Source organism: Amblyraja radiata, chromosome 7 (genome assembly GCF_010909765.2).
Source record: "Amblyraja radiata isolate CabotCenter1 chromosome 7, sAmbRad1.1.pri, whole genome shotgun sequence".
Classification (NCBI taxonomy): Eukaryota; Metazoa; Chordata; class Chondrichthyes; order Rajiformes; family Rajidae; genus Amblyraja; species Amblyraja radiata.
In genome coordinates, this window is record NC_045962.1 from 83,223,224 (window position 1) to 83,245,208 (window position 21,985).

Here is a 21,985-nt window from a genome sequence, read left to right on the forward strand (position 1 = left end):
AAGAACACAATACACAATAGAGTTTAAAATGAACATCCTCACACAGTGGAATCAAAGTTCCCCACTGTGAGGGAAGGCAATAAAGTTCAGTCATCTTCCTCTTTGTTTCCCTAATTTGAGGAAGAACATTCTTGCTATTGAGGGAGTGCAGCGTAGGTTTACAAGGTTAATTCCCGGGATGGCGGGACTGTCATATGCTGAGAGAATGGAGCAGCTGGGCTTGTACACTCTGGAGTTTAGAAGGATGAGAGGGCATCTCATTGAAACATATAAGATTGTTACGGGCTTGGACACGCTAGAGGCAGGAAACATGTTCCCTATGTTGGGGGAGTCCGGAACCAGGGGCCACAGTTTAAGAATAAGGAGTAAGCCATTTAGAACGGAGACGAGGAAACACTTTTTCTCACAGAGAGTGGTGAGTCTGTGGAATTCTCTGCTTCAGAGGCAGGTTCTCTCGATTCTTTCAAGAGAGAGCTAGATAGGGCTCTTAAAAATAGCGGAGTCAGGGGATATGGGGAGAAGGCAGGAACGGGGTACTGATTGGGGATGATCAGCGATGATCACATTGAATGGCGGTGCTGGCTCGAAGGACCAAATGGCCTACTCCTGCACCTATTGTCTATTGTTCATCCGTGGTCGGTGCCTTTGAACCCTCTGCAGTCGCCGCGACGGACGGCCCGATGTTCAGGCCCTCTCGCCGGGATGATCAGAGCTCCGACATCGGAACAGAAGAACACACTCTTGTGTGTTCACATACTAGTGACAATTTACATTTATGCCAAGCCAATTCACCTGCAAACCTGTGTGTCTTTGGCGTGTGAGACGAAACCGAGGACCGCGGAGAAAACCCTCGCAGGTCATGGGGAGAACGTACAAATTCCAGTAAGGACAGCACCCGTAGTTGGGATCGAACCTGGGTCGCTGTAAGGCAGCAACTCTACCACTGCGCCACCATGCCTGGCATGCTATAAAGGAAAAGTGAACAAACTTGTGTCTTTCCTGTTAAGGAGAAAAGAGAAGGCAAAGGGGCCAGATAGAGGGGTTAAAGGTTATGATAAGGTCCAATGGGGAAGGGCAGAGGATGCTCCTCTATTTAGTTTAGTTTAAAGATATAGCATGGGAGCAGACCCTTCGGCCCACAGAGTCCACGCTAACCACCGATCGCCCATGATACACGCATTCCACATTATCCCACTTTCTCATCCACTCCCTACAAACCCGCACGTCATTGAGATGTGGGAGGAATCCGGAGCACCCGGAGGAAACCCGCGCAGGTCACGGGGAGAGCGTACAAACTCCGTACAGACAGCACCCGTGGTCAGGATCGAACCGGGGTCTCTGGTGCTGTAAGGCAGCAACTCGACCAGCTGCGCCCCTGTATAGTTATGTTATCCAACTTTCCCTACACACCCTGGGAACATTTACAGAGACCAATTGACCTACGGACCAGCACCGGGGGAACCAGAGCACCCGGAGAAAACCCACACAGTCACAGGAGAACACGCAAACTCCACACAATCACCAGTCGAGGGGAAGATCGAACCCCGGTCTCTGGTGCTGAGAGGCAGCAGCTCTACCAACAGCGCCACGGTGCCACCTTCCTGATCATTCTTGCTAGCAGTCAACACCATCAAAGATCCAATTCAATTCAATGAAACGTTATTGTCACACACGTACAGCAAAACGCTTTGTTCTTCTGAACAACCTGATAAAACCATGTAGCAATGGGCGGCACGGTGGCGCAGCGGTAGAGTTGCTGCCTTAATGCCCCTGTCCCACTTAGGAAACCTGAACGGAAACCTCTGGAGACTTTGCGCCCCACCCACGGTTTCCGTGAGGTTCCCGGAGGTTTTTGTCAGTCTCCCTACCTGCTTCCACTACCTGAAACCTCCGGCAACCACCTGCAACCTCCGGGAACCGCGCGGAAACCTTGGCTGGGGCTCCAAAGTCTCCAGAGGTTTCCTAAGTGGGACAGGGGCATTACATCGTTTGCTGAGCCGGAGATCCGGGTCCATCCCGACAACGGGTGCTGACTGTACGAAGTTTCTAGGTCCTCCCCGTGACCGCGTGGGCTTTCTCCGAGATCTTCGGTTTCCTCCCACACCCCAAAGACGTACAGGTTTGTTGGCTTAGGTTTATATACTTGGTATCAGTGTAAATTGTCCCCAGTGTGTGTAGGCTTGTGTTAATGTGCGGGGATCGCTGGTCGGTGTAGACTCAGTGGGTCGAAGGGCCTGTTTTTACGCTGTATCTCTAAAACGAAATTAAACTAAACTAAACTCACCTCGGCAATACACACGTGTCGCCACATTTTGGCGCCGACAGAATTATAGAAGCGGTCACGGTGGCGCAGCGCTAGAGTTGCTGCCTTACAGCGAATGCAGCGCCGGAGACCCTTGTTCCATCCCGACTACAGGTGCTGTCTGTACGGAGTTTGTACGTTCTCCCCGTGACCTGCGTGGGTTTTCTCCGAGATCTTCGGTTTCCTCCCACACTCCAAAGACGTACAGGTTTGTAGGTTAATGTACAAATTGTCCCTGGTGGGTGTAGGATAGTGTTAATGTGCGGGGATCGCTGGTCGGCTCGGACTCGGTGGTCCGAAGGGCCTAGTTTCCGTGCTGTATCTCTAGACTAAACTAACCTAAACTAAACGAAAAAGTTCACCAAACAGTCTTATCCTCTGCATGCTGTCGCACATGGTTTCAAAAAGGTCACCCCTCATCTTTCTAAAGATTCTGTTAAGTTATTTTTATTTCTTACTTATTGCCAATTCTTGCTAACTCGCTTGTAAGTCCATGCGATTTTCCACAATTGTGCACTAAATCCAAACTTGCCTTTCACTCCCCGGCTGCATTTTTAAACTTTGTTTACCCACCAAGATTCCATGGGTCTTGGTGTAAGCAAGAACTGCAGATGCTGGATAAAATCGAAGGTAGACACAAAATGCTGGAGTAACTCAGCGGGTGAGGCAGCATCTGTGGAGAGAAGGAACGGGTGACGTTTCGGGTCGAGACCCACAAGGGACCCGTAAACGTCACCCATTCCTTCTCTCCATAGATGCTATAGACAATGGGTGCAAGAGTAGGCCATTCGAGCCAGCACCGCCATTCACTGTGATCATGGCTGATCATCCCCAATCATCACCCCGTTCCTGCCTTCTCCCCATATCCCCTGACTCCACTATCTTTAAGAGTCCTATCTAGCTCTCTCTTGAAAGTATCCAGAGAACCGGCCTCCACCGCTCTCTGAGGTAGAGAATTCCACAGACTCACAACTCTCTGTGAGAAAAAAGTGTTTCCTCGTCTCCGTTCTAAATGGCTTACCCTTTATTCTTAAACTGTGGCCCCTGGTTCTGGATAAAATCGAAAGTAGACACAAAACGCTGGAGTAACACAGCGGGTGAGGCAGCATCTATGGGGAATTCCACAATTCCACCGTGCATTTTATGAAGAAACAACACTGTTCTAATTTTTTTTTTTTCTCTTTCTCTGCACTCTGGACCAGAGGAAATAGTTTTAAGCTCTCCTGTCAAATCCATCAATCGCCTTAAATACCTCAACGACAGATGACCCTGTGACCTTCCTTCTGCCCTCCAAGGAATGCAAGTCTGGCCAATGCGCCCGTTAACCCCTGCAACTACCGCGCCAAAATCACCACCTTAAAAGTTTTGTTTTAGTTTAGTTTACCGAGATACTGTGAAAAACTTTTGTTGCGTGCTAACCAATCGGAAAGAATATACATGATTACATGGTACAGGGTAAACAAAATTACGTTTAGTGTAAGATAAAGTCCAATTAAAGATAGTCATAGAAACATAGAAAATAGGTGCAGGAGGAGACCATTTGGCCTTTCGAGCCTGTACTTCCATTCATTAGATCGTTAGATAGAGCTCTTAGGAAAAGCAGAGTTAAGGGATATGGAGAGAAGGCAGGAACGGGGTACTGATTGTGGATGATCAGCCATGATTACATTGAATGGCGGTGGTGGCTCGAAGGGCCGAATGGCCTATTCCTGCATCTATTGTCTATTGTCATTGTGATCTTGGCTGATCATCCACAATCAGTAACCCGTGCCTGCCTTCTCCCCATATCCCTTGATTCCGATAGCCCCTAGAGCTCTATCTAACTCTCTTTTAAATTCATCCAGTGAATTGGCCTCTACTATTTTCTGTGGCAGGGAATTCCACAAATTCACAACTCTCTGGGTGATTCCACATATTCACAACTCTCTAGTCCAAGGGCCTCTAATTGTAAATGTCTCACAACAAAATCTTCGATACACATGACAATGAACTAAACCGAACTGAACAATGAGGTAGATAATAGCTCAGGACTGTTCTCAATCAATTGTTGAAAAGATGGTTCAGTTGTCTAATAACAGCTGGGCACAACTGTCCCTGAATCTGGAGGTGTGCGTTTTCACACTTCTGTACCTCTAGTCTGACAGGAGAGGGGAGAAGAGGGAGTGACCGGGGTGAGACTGGTCCTTGATTATGTTGGTGGCCTTGCCGCGGCCATTGACTGTAAATGGAGTCAATGGAAGGGAGGTTGGTTTGCACGACGGTCAGGGTTGCGTCCACAACTCTCTGCAATTTCTTTGGGATCTTGGACGGAGCTGTTCCCAAACCACGCTGTGACGCTTCCCGATAAAATGCCTTCTGCGGCGTATCTGTGGCAGAGTTCCAGAACGCCCAATATTTAGCTATCAAACCCAGCACTACAAAATAGAAAATGATGCAGTGTGTTTGTGCATTGACCTATGCCTCGCCACAACCTAGCTTTGCAAGGTACATATTGATTAGAGTACATAGAGTACATATTGATCAGCAACTTGTGTTAATGGAACAAAGCCATGGCCATTTCCAATGCTGTTTGGGCAGGATTGAAAAAATCAATGCGCTTAATGCTGCTTTGTCCACGTTCCCTCTTTTCCCCCAAATGACTGTCAATAACAATTCCATTAAACCCAATCCTTTTGCCAATAAGCCGGTTATGTGAACAGGATCTTTCACTAACACGGGATCCAAGTCACTTCAGGCTGCTTGAGTCCGATGCCAGGCTCCCCTTGATCTATCAACACACAGGAGTGTCCCTCGGCCTACCCTATGCTCCATCAGCTAACCTCTGCAAGGGGGAAGAATGCCAATATTCCCCGCCACACCTCGTTGCTCTACGCCTCCAGCTGGACTTTGCAAGCACTCAGATGTCTGGCAACGGGAGGAATCAGAACACCCATGAAGTCCCTGCGAACAAATCAAACACAAAAACCTCCCTCTTTTGTTGTTTTCTCCTTTCTTGGAAATAGGTTTGAGTAGCTAACGGGCAATGCTGAGGCCTGCTGGCTTCAAAGGGGCGTCAGAGATTCTGTTTGTGAACCACAGCCATTCCTTTGTTGAAAGATGTCCGACTGCGTTGCTTTAAAGATCTGAAGAAGAATCTAAACATAGAAACATAGAAATTAGGTGCAGGAGTAGGCCATTCGGCCCTTCGAGCCTGCACCGCCATTCAATATGATCATGGCTGATCATCCAACTCAGTATCCCGTACCTGCCTTCTCTCCATACCCTCTGATCCCCTTAGCCACAAGGGCCACATCTAACTCCCTCTTAAATATAGCCAATGAACTGGCCTCGACTACCCTCTGTGGCAGGGAGTTCCAGAGATTCACCACTCTCTGTGTGAAAAAAGTTCTTCTCATCTCGGTTTTAAAGGATTTCCCCCTTATCCTTAAGCTGTGACCCCTTGTCCTGGACTTCCCCAACATCGGGAGCAATCTTCCTGCATCTAGCCTGTCCAACCCCTTAAGAATTTTGTAAGTTTCTATAAGATCCCCTCTCAATCTCCTAAATTCTAGAGAGTATAAACCAAGTCTATCCAGTCTTTCTTCATAAGACAGTCCTGACATCCCAGGAATCAGTCTGGTGAACCTTCTCTGCACTCCCTCTATGGCAATAATGTCCTTCCTCAGATTTGGAGACCAAAACTGTACGCAATACTCCAGGTGTGGTCTCACCAAGACCCTGTACAACTGCAGTAGAACCTGCCTGCTCCTATACTCAAATCCTTTTGCTATGAAAGCTAACATACCATTCGCTTTCTTCACTGCCTGCTGCACCTGCATGCCCACTTTCAATGACTGGTGTACCATGACACCCAGGTCTCGCTGCATCTCCCCTTTTCCTAGTCGGCCACCATTTAGATAATAGTCTGCTTTCCTGTTTTTGCCACCAAAATGGATAACCTCACATTTATCCACATTATACTGCATCTGCCAAACATTTGCCCACTCACCCAGCCTATCCAAGTCACCTTGCAGTCTCCTAGCATCCTCCTCACAGCTAACACTGCCCCCCAGCTTAGTGTCATCCGCAAACTTGGAGATATTGCCTTCAATTCCCTCATCCAGATCATTTATATATATTGTAAATAGCTGGGGTCCCAGCACTGAGCCTTGCGGTACCCCACTAGTCACTGCCTGCCATTGTGAAAAGGACCCGTTTACTCCTACTCTTTGCTTCCTGTTTGCCAGGCAGTTCTCTATCCACATCAATACTGAACCCCCAATGCCAGTGTGCTTTAAGTTTGTAAACTAATCTCTTATGTGGGACCTTGTCGAAAGCCTTCTGGAAGTCCAGATACACCACATCCACTGGTTCTCCCCTATCCACGCTACTAGTTACATCCTCGAAAAATTCTATAAGATTCGTCAGACATGATTTACCTTTTGTAAATCCATGCTGACTTTGTCCAATGATTTCACCACTTTCCAAATGTGCTGCTATCCCATCTTTAATAACTGACTCTAGCAGTTTCCCCACTACCGATGTTAGACTAACTGGTCTGTAATTCCCCGTTTTCTCTCTCCCTCCCTTCTTAAAAAGTGGGGTTACGTTTGCTACCCGCCAATCCTCAGGAACTACTCCAGAATCTAAAGAGTTTTGAAAGATTATTACTAATGCATCCACTATTTCTGGAGCTACTTCCTTAAGTACTCTGGGATGCAGCCTATCTGGCCCTGGGGATTTATCGGCCTTTAATCCATTCAATTTACCCAACACCACTTCCCGGCTAACCTGGATTTCACTCAATTCCTCCAACTCCTTTGACCCGCGGTCCCCTGCTATTTCCGGCAGATTATTTATGTCTTCCTTAGTGAAGACGGAACCAAAGTAGTTATTCAATTGGTCCGCCATATCCTTGTTCCCCATGATCAACTCACCTGTTTCTGACTGCAAGGGACCTACATTTGTTTTAACTAATCTCTTTCTTTTCACATATCTATAAAAACTTTTGCAGTCAGTTTTTATGTTCCCTGCCAGTTTTCTTTCATGATCTATTTTTCCTTTCCTAATTAAGCCCTTTGTCCTCCTCTGCTGGTCTCTGAATTTCTCCCAGTCCTCCGGTATGCTGCTTTTTCTGGCTAATTTGTACGCATCATCCTTTGCTTTGATACTATCCCTGATTTCCCTTGTTATCCACGGATGCACTACCTTCCCTGATTTATTCTTTTGCCAAACTGGGATGAACAATTTTTGTAGTTCATCCATGCAGTCTTTAAATGTCTTCCATTGCATATCCACCGTCAACCCTTTTAGAATTAATTGCCAGTCAATCTTGGCCAATTCACGTCTCATACCCTCAAAGTTACCTTTCTTTAAGTTCAGAACCATTGTTTCTGAATTAACAATGTCACTCTCCATCCTAATGAAGAACTCAACCATATTATGGTCACTCTTGCCCAAGGGGGCACGTACAACAAGACTGCTAACTAACCCTTCCTCATTACTCAATACCCAGTCTAAAATAGCCTGCTCTCTCGTTGGTTCCTCTACATGTTGATTTAGATAACTATCCCGCATACATTCCAAAAAATCCTCTTCCTCAGCACCCCTGCCAATTTGATTCACCCAATCTATATGCAGATTGAAGTCACCCATTATAACGGTTTTGCCTTTGTCGAACGCATTTCTAATTTCCTGTTTGATACCATCTCCAACTTCACTACTACTGTTAGGTGGCCTGTACACAACACCCACCAGCGTTTTCTGCCCCTTAGTGTTTCGCAGCTCTACCCATACCGATTCCACATCCTCCAAACTAATGTCCTTCCTTTCCATTGCGTTAAAGAAGGGACCCGACCCGTAGATATTTCTACGGCAGAGATAGATAGATTCCAGATTAGTACGGGTGTCAGCAGTGGCGGACTGGGTCTAAAAATATTGGTTGCCAGGAGACAAAGCGGGCCCACTTCATCTGGGGCCCACTTGATATAATGGGCCCACTTCATCAGGGGCACACTTGCCATCGGGCAAGCTGACACCCTGGCCAGTCTGCCACTGGGTGTCAGGGGTTATGGGGAGAAGGCAGGAGAATGGGATTATGAGGAAGAGATGGATCAGCCATGGGTGGAGTAGACTTGACAGACCGAATGGCCTAATTCTGCTCCTATCACTTATGAGTTATGACCTTATAAGAAGCCGCCTGACCTGCTGAGTTGATCCAGGACTTTGTGTCTCTCTCTGGTATTAAACCAGCATCTGCACTTCACTTTGATTGCTTTAATAATAATCCGCAGTTTAGGTTGTTTGATCAAAATAGTGCTGTGATTTATCTTTCATCATCTCTTAATGGAAGAGCTTTGGGGCGGCACGGTGGCGCGGCAGTAGATTTGCCGCCTTCGATGCCTTCCCTTGTTCTAGCCTCTTCCTACCTCCAGTTCCCGCACCCTGACTCTCAGTCTGAAGAAGGGTCCCGACCAGAAACATAGAAACTAGGTGCAGGAGGAGGCCATTCGGCCCTTCGAGCCAGCACCGCCATTCATTGTGATCATGGCTGATCGTCCCCTATCAATAACCTGTGCCTGCCTTCTCCCCATATCCCTTGACTCCACTAGCCCCTAGAGCACTATCTAACTCTCTTAAATCCATCCAGTGACTTGGCCTCCACTGCCCTCTGTGGCAGGGAATTCCATAAATTCACAACTCTTTGGGTGAAAACGTTTTTTCTCACCTCAGTCTTAAATGACCCCTTTATTCTAAGACTGTGGCCCCTGGTTCTGGACTAGCCCAACATTGGGACCATTTTTCCTGCATCTAGCTTGTCCAGTCCTTTTATAATTTTATATGTTTCTATAAGACCCCCCCCCCAACCCCTCATCCTTCTAAACTCCAGTGAATACAAGCCTAGTCTTTTCAATCCTTCCTCGTATGACAGTCCCGCCATCCCAGGGATCAATCTCATGAACCTACACTGCACTGCCTCAATCACAAGGATGTCCTTCCTCAAATTAGGAGACCAAAACTGTACACAATACTCCAGATGTGGTCTCACCAGAGCCCTATTACAACTGCAGAAGAACCTCTTTACTCCTATACTGAAATCACCCATCCTATTTCTCCGGAGGTGCTTCCTGACCCACGCTCTGTTTCCAGCCATTGGTGTTGGTTCTGGGATTCCTAGTGTATTTGTATCATCAAGCACCTTAATTCAAGTGGCCGGCCCAGTAGTGCATGATACCATGCATCTGTGGCGCTGTGAACCCCGTAACACACCAGTGGGACTTGAATCCACACCCACAAACTATAGCGGTGAGATGTAGAGGATGGCATTGAACAGGATATTGCAATTAGAGTAAATCTCTAATTATCTACAACTTCATCTTACAGAGGCCAAGCCAGGGTGGGTTGAGTTGAGACCAGTTTATTGAGTTCAGTTTATTTTCACGCGTACCGAGGTACCGTGAATAGCTTTTGTTGCGTGCCAACCAGTCAGCGGAAAGACAATACATGATTACAATTGAGCCGTTCACCGTGTACAGATACATGATGAAGAGAATAACGGGAATAACGTTTAGTGCAAGATAAAGCCAGTGAAGTCAAAGATAGTCCGAGGGTCTCCGATGAAGTAGATAATAGCTCAGGACCGCTCTCTGGTTGAGGTAGGATGGTTCAGTTGCCGGATAACAGCTGGGAAGAAACTGTCCCTGAATCTGGAGGTGTGCGTTTTCACACTTCTGTACCTTTTGCCCGATGGGAGAGGGGAGAAGTGGGAGTGGCCAGGGTGCGACTCGTCCTTGATTATACTGCTGGCCTTGCCGAGGCAACGTGAGGTATAGACAATAGACAATAGGTGCAGGAGTAGGCCATTCGGCCCTTCGAGCCAGCACCGCCATTCAATGTGATCATGGCTGAGCATCCCCAATCAGTACCCCGTTCCTGCCTTCTCCCCATATCCCCTGACTCTGCTATTTTTAAGAGCCCTTTCTAGCTCTCTCTTGAAAGCATCCAGAGAACTTGCCTCCACGCCCCCTGAGGCAAAGAATTCCCCAGACTCACCACTCTCTGTGAGAAAAAGGTATAAATGGAATCAATAGAAGGGAGGTTTGTTTGTGCGATGGTCTGGGCTGCGTCCACGATTCTCTGCAATTTCTAACGGTCTTTGATGGAGCTGTTCCCAAACCATGCTGTGATGCATCCGGATAAAATGCTTTCCATGGTAGGGAGCTAGTCGGGCTGGTGTTGGATCCAAGGACTAGCAGAGGAGGACAAAGGGTTTAGTTGGGAAGAGAAAATAGAGTATATAAGTAAGCTTACGGAAAACATGAACTGACTGTGAAAGCTTCTATAGATAGGAGAAAATGATTAGTAAAGGCAAATGTAAGCTCCTTACAGCCATGAACAGGGGATTGTATTAAAAGGGAGCACTGAAAGGGCAGATCAATTAACTTTCTACTTAGGATTCACAAAATAGTTTGCAAGTGATCTAAAAATGTTTGGATTTCAAGTGCTCATAAGTTCATCAGTGATAGGAACAGAATGAGGTCATTCGTCCCATCAAGTCTATTCTGCCATTCAATCATGGCTGATCTGTCTCTCCCTCCTAACCCCATTCTCCTGCCTTCTCCCCATAACATAGAAAAATAGGTGCAGGAGTAGGTTGTGCGGCCCTTCAAGCCATGACTGGTCATCTAAAATCAGTACCCCATTCCTGCTTTCTCCCCATATCCCTTGATTACGTTAGCCCTAAGAGCTGAATCTAACTCTCTCTTGAAAACACCCAGTGAATTGGCCTCCACTGCCTTCTGTGGCAGAGAATTCCACAGATTCACAACTCTCTGGGTGAAAACGTTTTTCCTCATCTCAGTCCTAAATAGCCGACCCCTTATTCTTAAACTGTGACCCCTTGGTTCCGGACTCCCCCCAACATCGGGAACATTTTTCCTGCATCAAAGACGTGCAGGTATGTACGTTAATTAGCATGGTAAATGTAAAAATTGTCCCTAGTGGGTGTAGGATAGTGTTAATGTGCGGGGATCGCTGGTCGGCGTGGACCCAGTGGGCCGAAGGGCCTGTTTCCGTGCTGTATGTCTAAACTAAAACTAAACTAGCCTGTCCAATCCTTTAAGAATTTTATGTGTTTCTAACCCCTAATCAAGAATTTATCTACCTCTGCCTTAAAAATATCCATTGACTTGGCCTCCACAGCCTTCTGTGGCAATGAATTCCACAGATTCACCACCCTCTGATTAAATATATTCCTCCTCGTCTCCTTCCTAAAGGAACGTCCTTTAATTCTGAGGCTATGAATGAGGGAAGAATTAAATTAAATTTGCATTAGGAGGGAAATGGAGATAGGAAATCTGAAGGACAGAGAAACTGAAGGGTCAAATGGCCTACTAGAGAGAGCTTATTCAGCATAGAGGCCCTTCAGGCCCACCTTGTCCTTGCAGACCACGCTGGCCCTATGTAGGAGGCAATTTTATACTTTACCCATACCCTGTATCTGACTTTCCTCAGATAGGAGAGATTTAAAGATTCTATCCCCTACTCCCAATACCTTCGGGCTACATCGCATTGCGCCCAGGATGAGGTTTTCCGATTCAGATTCAACTTTAATTGTCATTGTCAGTGTACAGTACAGTACAGAGACAACAAAATGCAGTTAGCATCTCCCTGAAGAGCGACATAGAATATGATTTCAATAAATAAAACTATTTACATGTATACAGACATAGTGTTTTTCCTGTGGGAGGAGGGGGGGGGGGGGGGGGGGGGTGATTGGCAGTCACCGAGGTACATTGTTGAGTAGTGTGACAGCCGCAGGGAAGAAGCTGTTCCTGGACCTGCTGGTCCGGCAACGGAGAGACCTGTAGCGCCTCCCGGATGGTAGGAGGGTAAACAGTCCATGGTTGGGGTGAGAGCAGTCCTTGGCGATGCTGAGCGCCCTCCGCAGACAACGCTGGCTTTGGACAGACTCAATGGAGGGGAGCGAGGAACCGGTGATGCGTTGGGCAATTTTCACCACCCTCTGCAGTGCTTTCCGGTCGGAGACAGAGCAGTTGCCATACCATACTGTGATACAGTTGGTAAGGATGCTCTCGATGGTGCAGCAGTAGAAGTTCACCAGGATCTGAGGAGACAGATGGACCTTCTTCAGTCTCCTCAGGAAGAAGAGACGCTGGTGAGCCTTCTTGACCAGAGTTGAGGTATTGTGAGTCCAAGAGAGGTCATCGGAGATGTTGACCCTCCAGAAACCTGAAGCTGGAAACACGTTCCACCTCCGTCCCGTTGATGTGGATGGGGATGTGGATTCCATGCCAGGTCATCGGAGATGTCCTCATTCTTTAGGGAACAGGGGTTCCCCACTTACATTAGAGATGAGGCTCTTACTAAGGTGTACTCGATATCCCGCAGCTCCGCTCTTGCTCCCCCTCCCCCCATTCATAACAAGAGCAGAGTCCCTCTTGTCCACACCTTCCATCCCATCAGCCGTCGCATACAGCATATAATCCTCCATCATCTTCGCCAACTCCAACGGGATCCCACTACTGGCCACATCTTTCCATCTCCACCCCTTTCTGCTTTCCGCAGAGACCGTTCCCTCCCCAACTCCCTGGTCAACTTGTCCCTTCCCACCCAAACCACCCCCTCCCCAGGTACTTTCCCCTGCAACCGCAGGAGATGAAACACCTGTCCCTTTGCCTCCCCACTCGACTCCGTCCAAAGACCCCAACAGTCTTTTCAGTTGAGGCAGAGGTTCACTTGCACTTCCTCCAACTCATCTACTGTGTCCGCTGTTCCAGGTGTCAACTCCTGTACATCGGCGAGACCAAGCGCAGGCTCGGCGATCGTTTCACTAAACACATCCGCTCAAACCGACTTAACCTACCTGATCTCCCGGTTGCTCAGCACTTCAACTCCCCCTCCCATTCCCAATCTGACCATTCTGTCCTGGGCCTCCCCAACTGTCAGAGTGAGGCCCAGCGCAAATTGGAGGAAGAGCACCTCATATTTCGCTTGGGCAGCTTACACCCCTGCGGTATGAAAATAGACTTCTCTAACTTCAATAGCCCTTGCTTTCTCTCCCTCTCTCCATCTCGTCCCCCTTCCCAATCCTCCCACCAGTCTTACTGTCTCCGACTACATTCATTCTCTGTCCCACCCACTACCCTGACATCAGTCTGAAGAAGGGTCTCGACCCAAAATGTCACTCATTCCTTCTCTCCAGAGATGCTGCCTGTCCAGCTGAGTTACTCCAGCATTTTGTGTCTGCCTTTACTCAGATAGGCACAGGCACAAAATAAAACAGCTCAAAGGCGTGCAGGTATGTAGGCTAATTGGCTTGGTAAATGTAAAAATTGTCCCTAGTGGGTGTAGGATAGTGTTAATGTGCGGGGATCGCTGGTCGGCATGGATCCAGTGGGCCGAAGGGCCTGTTTCCGTGCTGTACCTCTAAACTAAAACTAAACTAGATCAGTGGTAAATCTATTGAATATGTTGATTTATTAAAAGGCCTTACATCAAGAAGCAGCCTCCTACACCCCATTGTCCTGCATTTGGTCCAGAGCCCTCTCAATCATCCCTACCCTATATCTATGCTATATGGGAGCTGCGGTAGAGTTGCTGCCTTACAGCGCCAGAGACCCAGGTTCGATCCCGACTACGGGTGCTGTCTGCAAGGAGTTTGTACGTTCTCCCCGAGACCGGGTGCTCCGGTTTTCTCCCACGCTCCAAAGGCGTACATGTTTGTAGGTTAATCGGCTCGGTATAATTGTAAATTGTCCCCGGTGTGTGTAGGGTAGCGCTAGTGTGCGGGGATCGCCGGTCGGCGCGGACTCGGTGGGCCGAAGGGCCTGCATCTGACGCTGTGCCGCTGCTGCCTGCCTCCGTTGTTCCCTCGGCATTTTCGCCCTCACTGGAGACAAATGCTAGGGTATTTTGGTGGCCGTCGAGAGTGTTTTGATATCAGTCGATCTTCTCCAAGCTGCTGATCTATTTTCTTTTTTAAGCCGCAGTAAATTGAAGCTTAATACGCACGCCGCACACAGATTAAATGACACGGCACTTCCTGAAAGAAATTATTTTTCGAATCGATCGAGGCATGAAAATATCCACTCTGAGTCACCAGGTGGACACAACAGCTTAAAATATCACCAAGGTGTCACGTAAATTTAAGAAAGTGAAATTAAGGTCAGAATGAGGGCAGCACAGTGGCGCAGCGGCAGAGTTGCTGCCTCACAGCGCCAGAGACTCTGGTTCAATCCTGTCTGTATGGAGTTTGTACCTTCTCCCTGCGTGATAGCGTGATTCTCTGGGGGCTCCAGTTTCCTCCCACACTCCACAGACGTACAGATGTGTAGGTTAATTGCCTTCTATAAATGGTCCCCAATGTCTAGGATTGAACTAGTGTACGGGGGTCGCTGGTTGGCACAGAATCAGGAGCCGAAGTTCCTGTTCTCATACTATTTCTTTTTTTTTTAAATATATTTTTATTTATTAGAATTAGAATTAGAATTAGAATTACCTTTATTGTCATTCAGACCTTACGGTCTGAACGAAATTTCGTGCCTGCAGTCATACATACAATAATACAATAATAAACAACAATAAACACAAATTAACATCCACCACAGTGAGTCCTCCAAGCACCTCCTCACTGTGGTGGAGGCAAAAATCTTAGGGCTGCAGTCTCTTCCCTCCTCTTCTCCCTCTGCGCTGCGGCGATACCCCACCGGGCGATGGTACAAACAGTCCCGCGGCTCACCGAACCCCGCAAACGGGCCGGCTCAAACACCGCGGCCCGGGGTGGTCGAAGCTGTCGCCCTCCAGTCCAGCGGACGCAGCCGCTGGCCCGCGTCTGAACCCCGGACTCGGGTCAACGCCGTCCCAGCCACTGGAGCACCGTTCCAGCCCCTAGCCAGATTGCCCTCACGTGACTGCCGTTCCTCCCTCGAGCTGGGCCGCCCCGACGGGAGCGCCATTCCACCCTCGAGCTGGGCCGCTCCGACGGGAGCGCCACAGCCCCTCACGGGAGAGTCTCAGCCCCACGCCAGGCCGCCCTCACGGGAGCGTCACAGCCCCTCACGGGAGCGCCGTTCCAGCCCCGAGCCGGACCGCCCTCACGGGAGTGAGCCCAGGGTGAGTCCTGACTGGCTCTGCCTCCGGAGTCTCGAGGTCGCCAGCTCCGCCATTATGCCTCAGCGCAGACGGAGGCAGAGAAGGGGGATACGACAAAAAAGTCGCATTCCCCCGAAGGGAGAGACAGCAAGCCCTGTTTCAACCCCCCACCCCCACATAAACACAACCTAAAAACCAAAAACTTAACTAGACAAAACGAAAAAAACAACACAAAAAAGTAAAAACAAACGGACTGCAGGCGAGCCGCTGCCACCAGGGCCGCCACTAGAAGTACAGTAAATTACAGTAGTACAAGCCACATATATATTATTACATTTATTGTACCCCTTCATTTTTTAAGCTTTAAGGAAAGATAGAAATAAAGAAAGTAAAGAAAGTGAGAAAGAGTCGTGTTAGAGTGAAAGAGTGATCAAAAAGAAAAACCCATTAGAAAAAGAGTTGGGGAAAAAAGTTAAGAAATAGACCATAGAAAAGAAAGAAAGAAAAAGAAACAAAAGCTCTATTATGAAAACCGCGCAAAAAGGGATATACCAACTTCGTATTTTTCATCCCCCCTTACCAGATCCTGACACCATTTCTTTTTTAAAGCACTGTTGCACCTTATACTTGTAGTAAGTCGATAAATGCAGACCACGTCTCATACTATTTCTAAATGGAACCAAACGAAAGATGGACACAACAATTTTAAATGCAGTGAACAGGCCCACCAAATCCGTGCCGACCAGCGATCACTAGCACTGTTCTACACACGAGGGACAATTTACAATTTTACCGATGCCAATTAACCTACAAACCTGCACGTCTTTGCGTGTGGGAGGAAACCAGGGCACCCGGCGAAAACCCACGCAGTCACAGGGAGAACGTTCAAACTCCGTACAGGGAGCACCCATAGTCAGGATCGAACCCGGGTCTCTGGCGCCGTTAGGCAGCAACTCTACCGCTGCCCCACTGTGCTGGCCCATGGAGGTCTTGATCAAACTTAATAACCTGGAATTATTTTCATCTGCAACTACGGGTGCTGTCTGTACGGAGTTTGTACGTCCTCCCCGTGACCTGCGTGGTTTTTCTCCGGGATCTCCAGTTTCCTCCCACGCTCCAAAGAAGTACAGGTTTGTAGGCTAATTGGCTGGGTAAAAATCGTATATTGTCCCTAATGTTTGTGTAGGGTAGTGTTAGTGTGCGGGGATCGCTGGTCGGTCCAGACTCGGTGGGCCAAAGCACCTATGTCTGCGCTGTATCTCTAAATTAAACTAAGCAGAGCTCCAAACCAGCTGTCATTTGGTGTAAAGCCTCTACAGCTCGTCACCTATTCCTTCGCTCCATAGATGCTGCCTCACCCGCTGAGTTTCTCCAGAATTTATTCAGCACCTCCCATTCTTTCTTAAACCTCTTTGGTCACATCGTCAAAAACTCAAATCATATCACGTAGGTTCTTTCCGTATCCTTGCTTGCACCACCAAACAATCCCGTGAACACATGCAACGACACCTGCATCTCCACGAAGAACCGAATGATTGGGATGGGGTGATGTGAAATCTGTTCTTCAAATCGGCATGGAGCAACACTTTAAGCATCATAGCAAGGATGGCAGAACATTGCCTTTCAGCCGCTGGAGCTTGCCTAATAAGATTTTTTAAAACTATAGTCAGCAAAATATCCATGAGTTTTTATCAAGTTATACAGCATGGGAACATCCCTTCATCCCAACTTAGCCTTGCCGAACAAGATGCCCCATCTACGGATATCCCACCTGCCCGCATTTGGCCCATCTCCCTCTAATTCTTTTCTAACCACATATCTTATAGAGGTGTATAAAATCATGAGAGGAATAGATCGGGTAGATGCACAGAGCGTCTTGCCCAGAGTAGGGGAATTGAGAAACAGCCAGAAGACAAAGGTTTAAGGTTTAATTTATTTTAGTTTGGAGATCTTCTTCTTCATGCGTCTGGCGAGTTTGGAGATACAGCGCGGAAACAGGCCCTTTGACCCACCCGCGTCCGTGCCGGCCAGCGATCCCCGTCTAATAACATTATCCTACACACACACTAGGGACAATTTTACACATACCAAGTATACAAATCCATGCTAATTAACCGACAAACCTGCGCGTCTTTGGAGTGTGGGAGGAAACCGAAGATCTCGGAGAAAACCCACGCGGTCGCGGGGAGAACATACAAACTCCGTACAGACAGCACACCCGTAGCCGGGATCGAACCCGCATCTCCGGAGATGTAAACTCTGTATGGCAGCAACTCTACCACTGCGCCACCGTGCCGCCCTGGGCCGGGGGGGGGGGGGGAATGATTTAATAGGAATCTGATGGATGACTTTTTCACGCAATGGTTGGTATGTGTATGGAACGTGCCGGAGGAGGTAGTTGAGGCAGGTACTATTGCATCGTTTAAGAAACATGTAGACAGGTACATGGATAGGACAATTTTGGAGATGGGCCGAGTTGGCCGGTGTGGGCAAGTTGGACCCAAGGGCCTGTTTCCATGCTTTAAGATTTGATCTATGTACTTGTCCAAGTGTCTTTAAAATGTTGTAACTCTAATTGCCCCAACTATCTCCGCTTGCAGTTTGTTCCATACACACCACCCTCTGTGTGAAAATAAAATGCCCATCAGGTTCCTATTAAATCACCATAAGCCTTTGTCTTCTGGCTGTTGCTCCGGGTAAAAGACTGTGCATTCATTCTGTGTGTTTTACACACCTCTATAAGATCACCCCTCATCCTCCTACACTCCAAGGAATGAAGTCCTAGCCTGCTCAACCTCTCCCTATAGCTCTGGGCCCTCGAATTCTGGCAGCATCCTCACAAATAATCCCTGCACCCTTTCCGGGTTAACGACATCCTCGCCGGAGCAGATTTTCCTTGGCATTCTGCCATTCTGTTAACCACAACCCTACCTCAGCAAGAAACTACTCTGAAACTTTTGTTGTTTGTGCTACACACTTCAGCTTGCAGTGTAATGGTCTATCTAGTACAACTAATAATTGACAGTATTAGTGATGGTTGTACATTTATTTGCTGTGTCGTTCCGTTAACAAGCCTGGAAAGATGTAGCCAGTAAGAATTTCATCCTTCCTTTCTCAGTGCTCATGACAATTTAACATTCTTGAGCTCTAGAACCAGGGACAATTGTGATGGCGTTTAGTTTACTTTCGTTCAGTTTATTGTCACATATACCGAGGTACAGTGTTGCGTGCTGACCAGTCAGCGGAAAGACAACACATGATTACAATCGAGCCGTCCACAGTGTACAGATACACGATGAATATAGAAACTTATAGAAACTTACAAAATTCTTAAGGGGTTGGACAGGCTAGATGCAGGAAGATTGTTCCCGATGTTGGGGAAGTCCAGAACAAGGGGTCAAAGTTTACGGATAAGGGGGAAATCTTTTAGGACCAAGATGAGGAAAACATTTTTCACACAGAGAGTGGTGAATCTGTGGAATTCTCTGCCACAGAAGGTAGTTGAGGCCAGTTCATTGGTTATATTTAAGAGGGAGTTAGATGTGGCCCTTGTGGTTAAAGGGATCAGGGGGTATGGAGAGAAACATAGAAACATAGAAACATAGAAATTAGGTGCAGGAGTAGGCCATTCGGCCCTTCGAGCCTGCACCGCCATTCAATATGATCATGGCTGATCATCCAACTCAGTATCCCGTACCTGCCTTCTCTCCATACCCTCTGATCCCCTTAGCCACAAGGGCCACATCTAACTCCCTCTTAAAAATAACCAATGAACTGGCCTCGACTACCCTCTGTGGCAGGGAGTTCCAGAGATTCACCACTCTCTGTGTGAAAAAAGTTCTTCTCATCTCGGTTTTAAAGGATTTCCCCCTTATCCTTAAGCTGTGACCCCTTGTCCTGGACTTCCCCAACATCGGGAGCAATCTTCCTGCATCTAGCCTGTCCAAACCCTTAAGAATTTTGTAAGTTTCTATAAGATCCCCTCTCAATCTCCTAAATTCTAGAGAGTATAAACCAAGTCTATCCAGTCTTTCTTCATAAGACAGTCCTGACATCCCAGGAATCAGTCTGGTGAACCTTCTCTGCACTCCCTCTATGGCAATAATGTCCTTCCTCAGATTTGGAGACCAAAACTGTACGCAATACTCCAGGTGTGGTCTCACCAAGACCCTGTACAACTGCAGTAGAACCTCCCTGCTCCTATACTCAAATCCTTTTGCTATGAAAGCTAACATACCATTCGCTTTCTTCACTGCCTGCTGCACCTGCATGCCCACTTTCAATGACTGGTGTACCATGACACCCAGGTCTCGCTGCATCTCCCCTTTTCCTAGTCGGCCACCATTTAGATAATAGTCTGTTTTCCTGTTTTTGCCACCAAAATGGATAACCTCACATTTATCCACATTATACTGCATCTGCCAAACATTTGCCCACTCACCCAGCCTATCCAAGTCACCTTGCAGTCTCCTAGCATCCTCCTCACAGCTAACACTGCCCCCCAGCTTAGTGTCATAGAAGGCAGGTACAGGATACTGAGTTGGATGATCAGCCATGATCATATTGAATGGCGGTGCAGGCTCGAAGGGCCGAATGGCCTACTCCTGCACCTATTTTCTATGTTTCTATGAAGGGAATAATATGATTAACATTTGGTGCAACATCAAGTCTGATCAAAGATAGTACGAGGTTCTCCAATGAGGTAGATCATAGTTCTGGACTGCTCCCTAGTTGTGGTGGAGTATCTTTTAAGAGATATTTTGACAGATATATGGATCGAAAGGGTTTAGAGGGTCATGGGCCAAATGCAGGCATATGGGATTAGCCCAGTATGGCAACCTCGTCTGTGTAAACTGGGCCAAAGGGCCTGTTTCATGACATAGCCTATCGAGTTATCTTTGCCATTCGATCATGACTAATCTATTTTTTCCCTCCGAACCCCATTCTCCTGCCTCTCCCCGTAACCTTTGACGCCCCTTGACATAAGACATAGAAGCAGAATTAGGCCATTCGGTAGTTCCTTACCATATTGTATTGTCATGTTGCTTTTGTTGTTTGCTAACCAGTCAGTAGAAAGACAATACACAATTACAATCGAGCCATTTGCAGTGTAGAGACACATGACAAGGGAATAATGTTCAGTGCAAGGTAAAGCCGGCAAAGTCTGATCAAGGATAGTCCAAGGGTCATCAAAGAGGATGATCGTAGTTCAGCACTGCTCATTGCTTAAGGGAGGGTAATTCATTTGCCTGATAACAGCTGGGAAGAAACTGTCCCTGAATCATGTGGTGTGTGTTTTCACACTTCTGCACCTTTTGCCTGATGGGAGAGGGGAGAAGAGGGGGTGGCCAGTGTGCGACTCGTCCTTGATTATGCTGCTGGCCTTGCCGAGGCAGCGTGAGGTATAAATGGAGTCAATGGAAGGGAGGTTGGTTTGTGTGATGGTCTGGGCTGCGTCCACAATTAGCTGACATTTCTTGCTCTGTGCCTCTTGACTATTGGACTTTATCGGACTTTACTGGACTTTATCTTGCACGAAATATTATTTCCTTTATCCTGTATCCTTTCTACTGACTGGTTATCCTTTTCTGTGTGCTTAGCAAAGCAAGAATTTCATTGTCCTATACAGGGACACATGACAATAAACTCACTTGAACTTGAACTTGAACTGTCATGTACAGTCTTTTCGCTGACTGGTTGCCACGCAACAAAAAGCTTTTCACTGTACTCCAGTACACGTGACAGTAATAAACTAAACTAAACTATTGTGCGGGGTCAACCCTGTGCATGTTGTCAGTTTAGCGATACAGCATGGAGAGAGGTCCTTCGGCCCGACCAGCGATCCTGGCACATTTACACTATCTTACTCACACTGGGGACAATTTACAATTATACCGAGCCAATTAACCTACAAACCTGTACGTCTATGGAGTGTGGGAGAAAACCCGGAGATCCCGGTGAAAACCCACGCAGGTCACGGGGAGAACGTACAGACAAGCACCCGTGGTCAGGATCGAACCCGGGTCTCTGGAGCTACTATTCCCTTATCATGTATCTATACACTGTAAATGTCTCCATTGTAATCATGTATTGTCCTTCCACTGACTGTTAGCACGCAACAAAAGCTTTTCCTTCTTCCTCGATACACGTGACAATAAACAAGACTAAACATTGGAGACACTCCGACTATACCGGCTTCATCTTGCACTAAACATTATTCACGCTATTCCCTTAATCATGTATCTATACCCTGTAAATGGCTCGATTGTAATCATGTATTGTCTTTCCGCTGACTGGTCAGCACGCAACAAAAGCTTTTCACTGTACCTCGGTACATGTGGCAATAATCGCAACTGAATTGATCTGAACTGGCGATGTAAGGCAGCAACCCGATCGCCCTAACTGTTGTTACTTGACCCGGCAGGTTGCCTTTGCTGCAGTGGACTGCACGAAGGGAGGGAACCATGAGCTGTGCAAGCTGGAGGCCGTGGAGGGCTATCCCATGATCAGTTACTACAACTACGGCAAGTTCACCGAGAGATACAGCGAGGAACGATCGGTGAGTGCAGCTTTAACTTAGTGCAGAGGTGC

The 21,985-nt window shown here is 47.5% G+C and overlaps 1 protein-coding gene across 2 annotated transcripts in view; it reads left to right on the forward strand.

Moving 5' to 3' along the window:
- Positions 1-21,985, forward strand: part of pdia5 (protein disulfide isomerase family A member 5) — a 159,428-nt gene that overhangs the window by 124,418 nt on the left and 13,025 nt on the right. For both annotated transcript variants that reach the window (XM_033024867.1, XM_033024866.1), the window contains one exon: positions 21,819-21,953. In XM_033024867.1, coding sequence (XP_032880758.1) covers positions 21,819-21,953 — 135 coding nt within the window. The remainder of the gene's footprint in view (positions 1-21,818; positions 21,954-21,985) is intronic.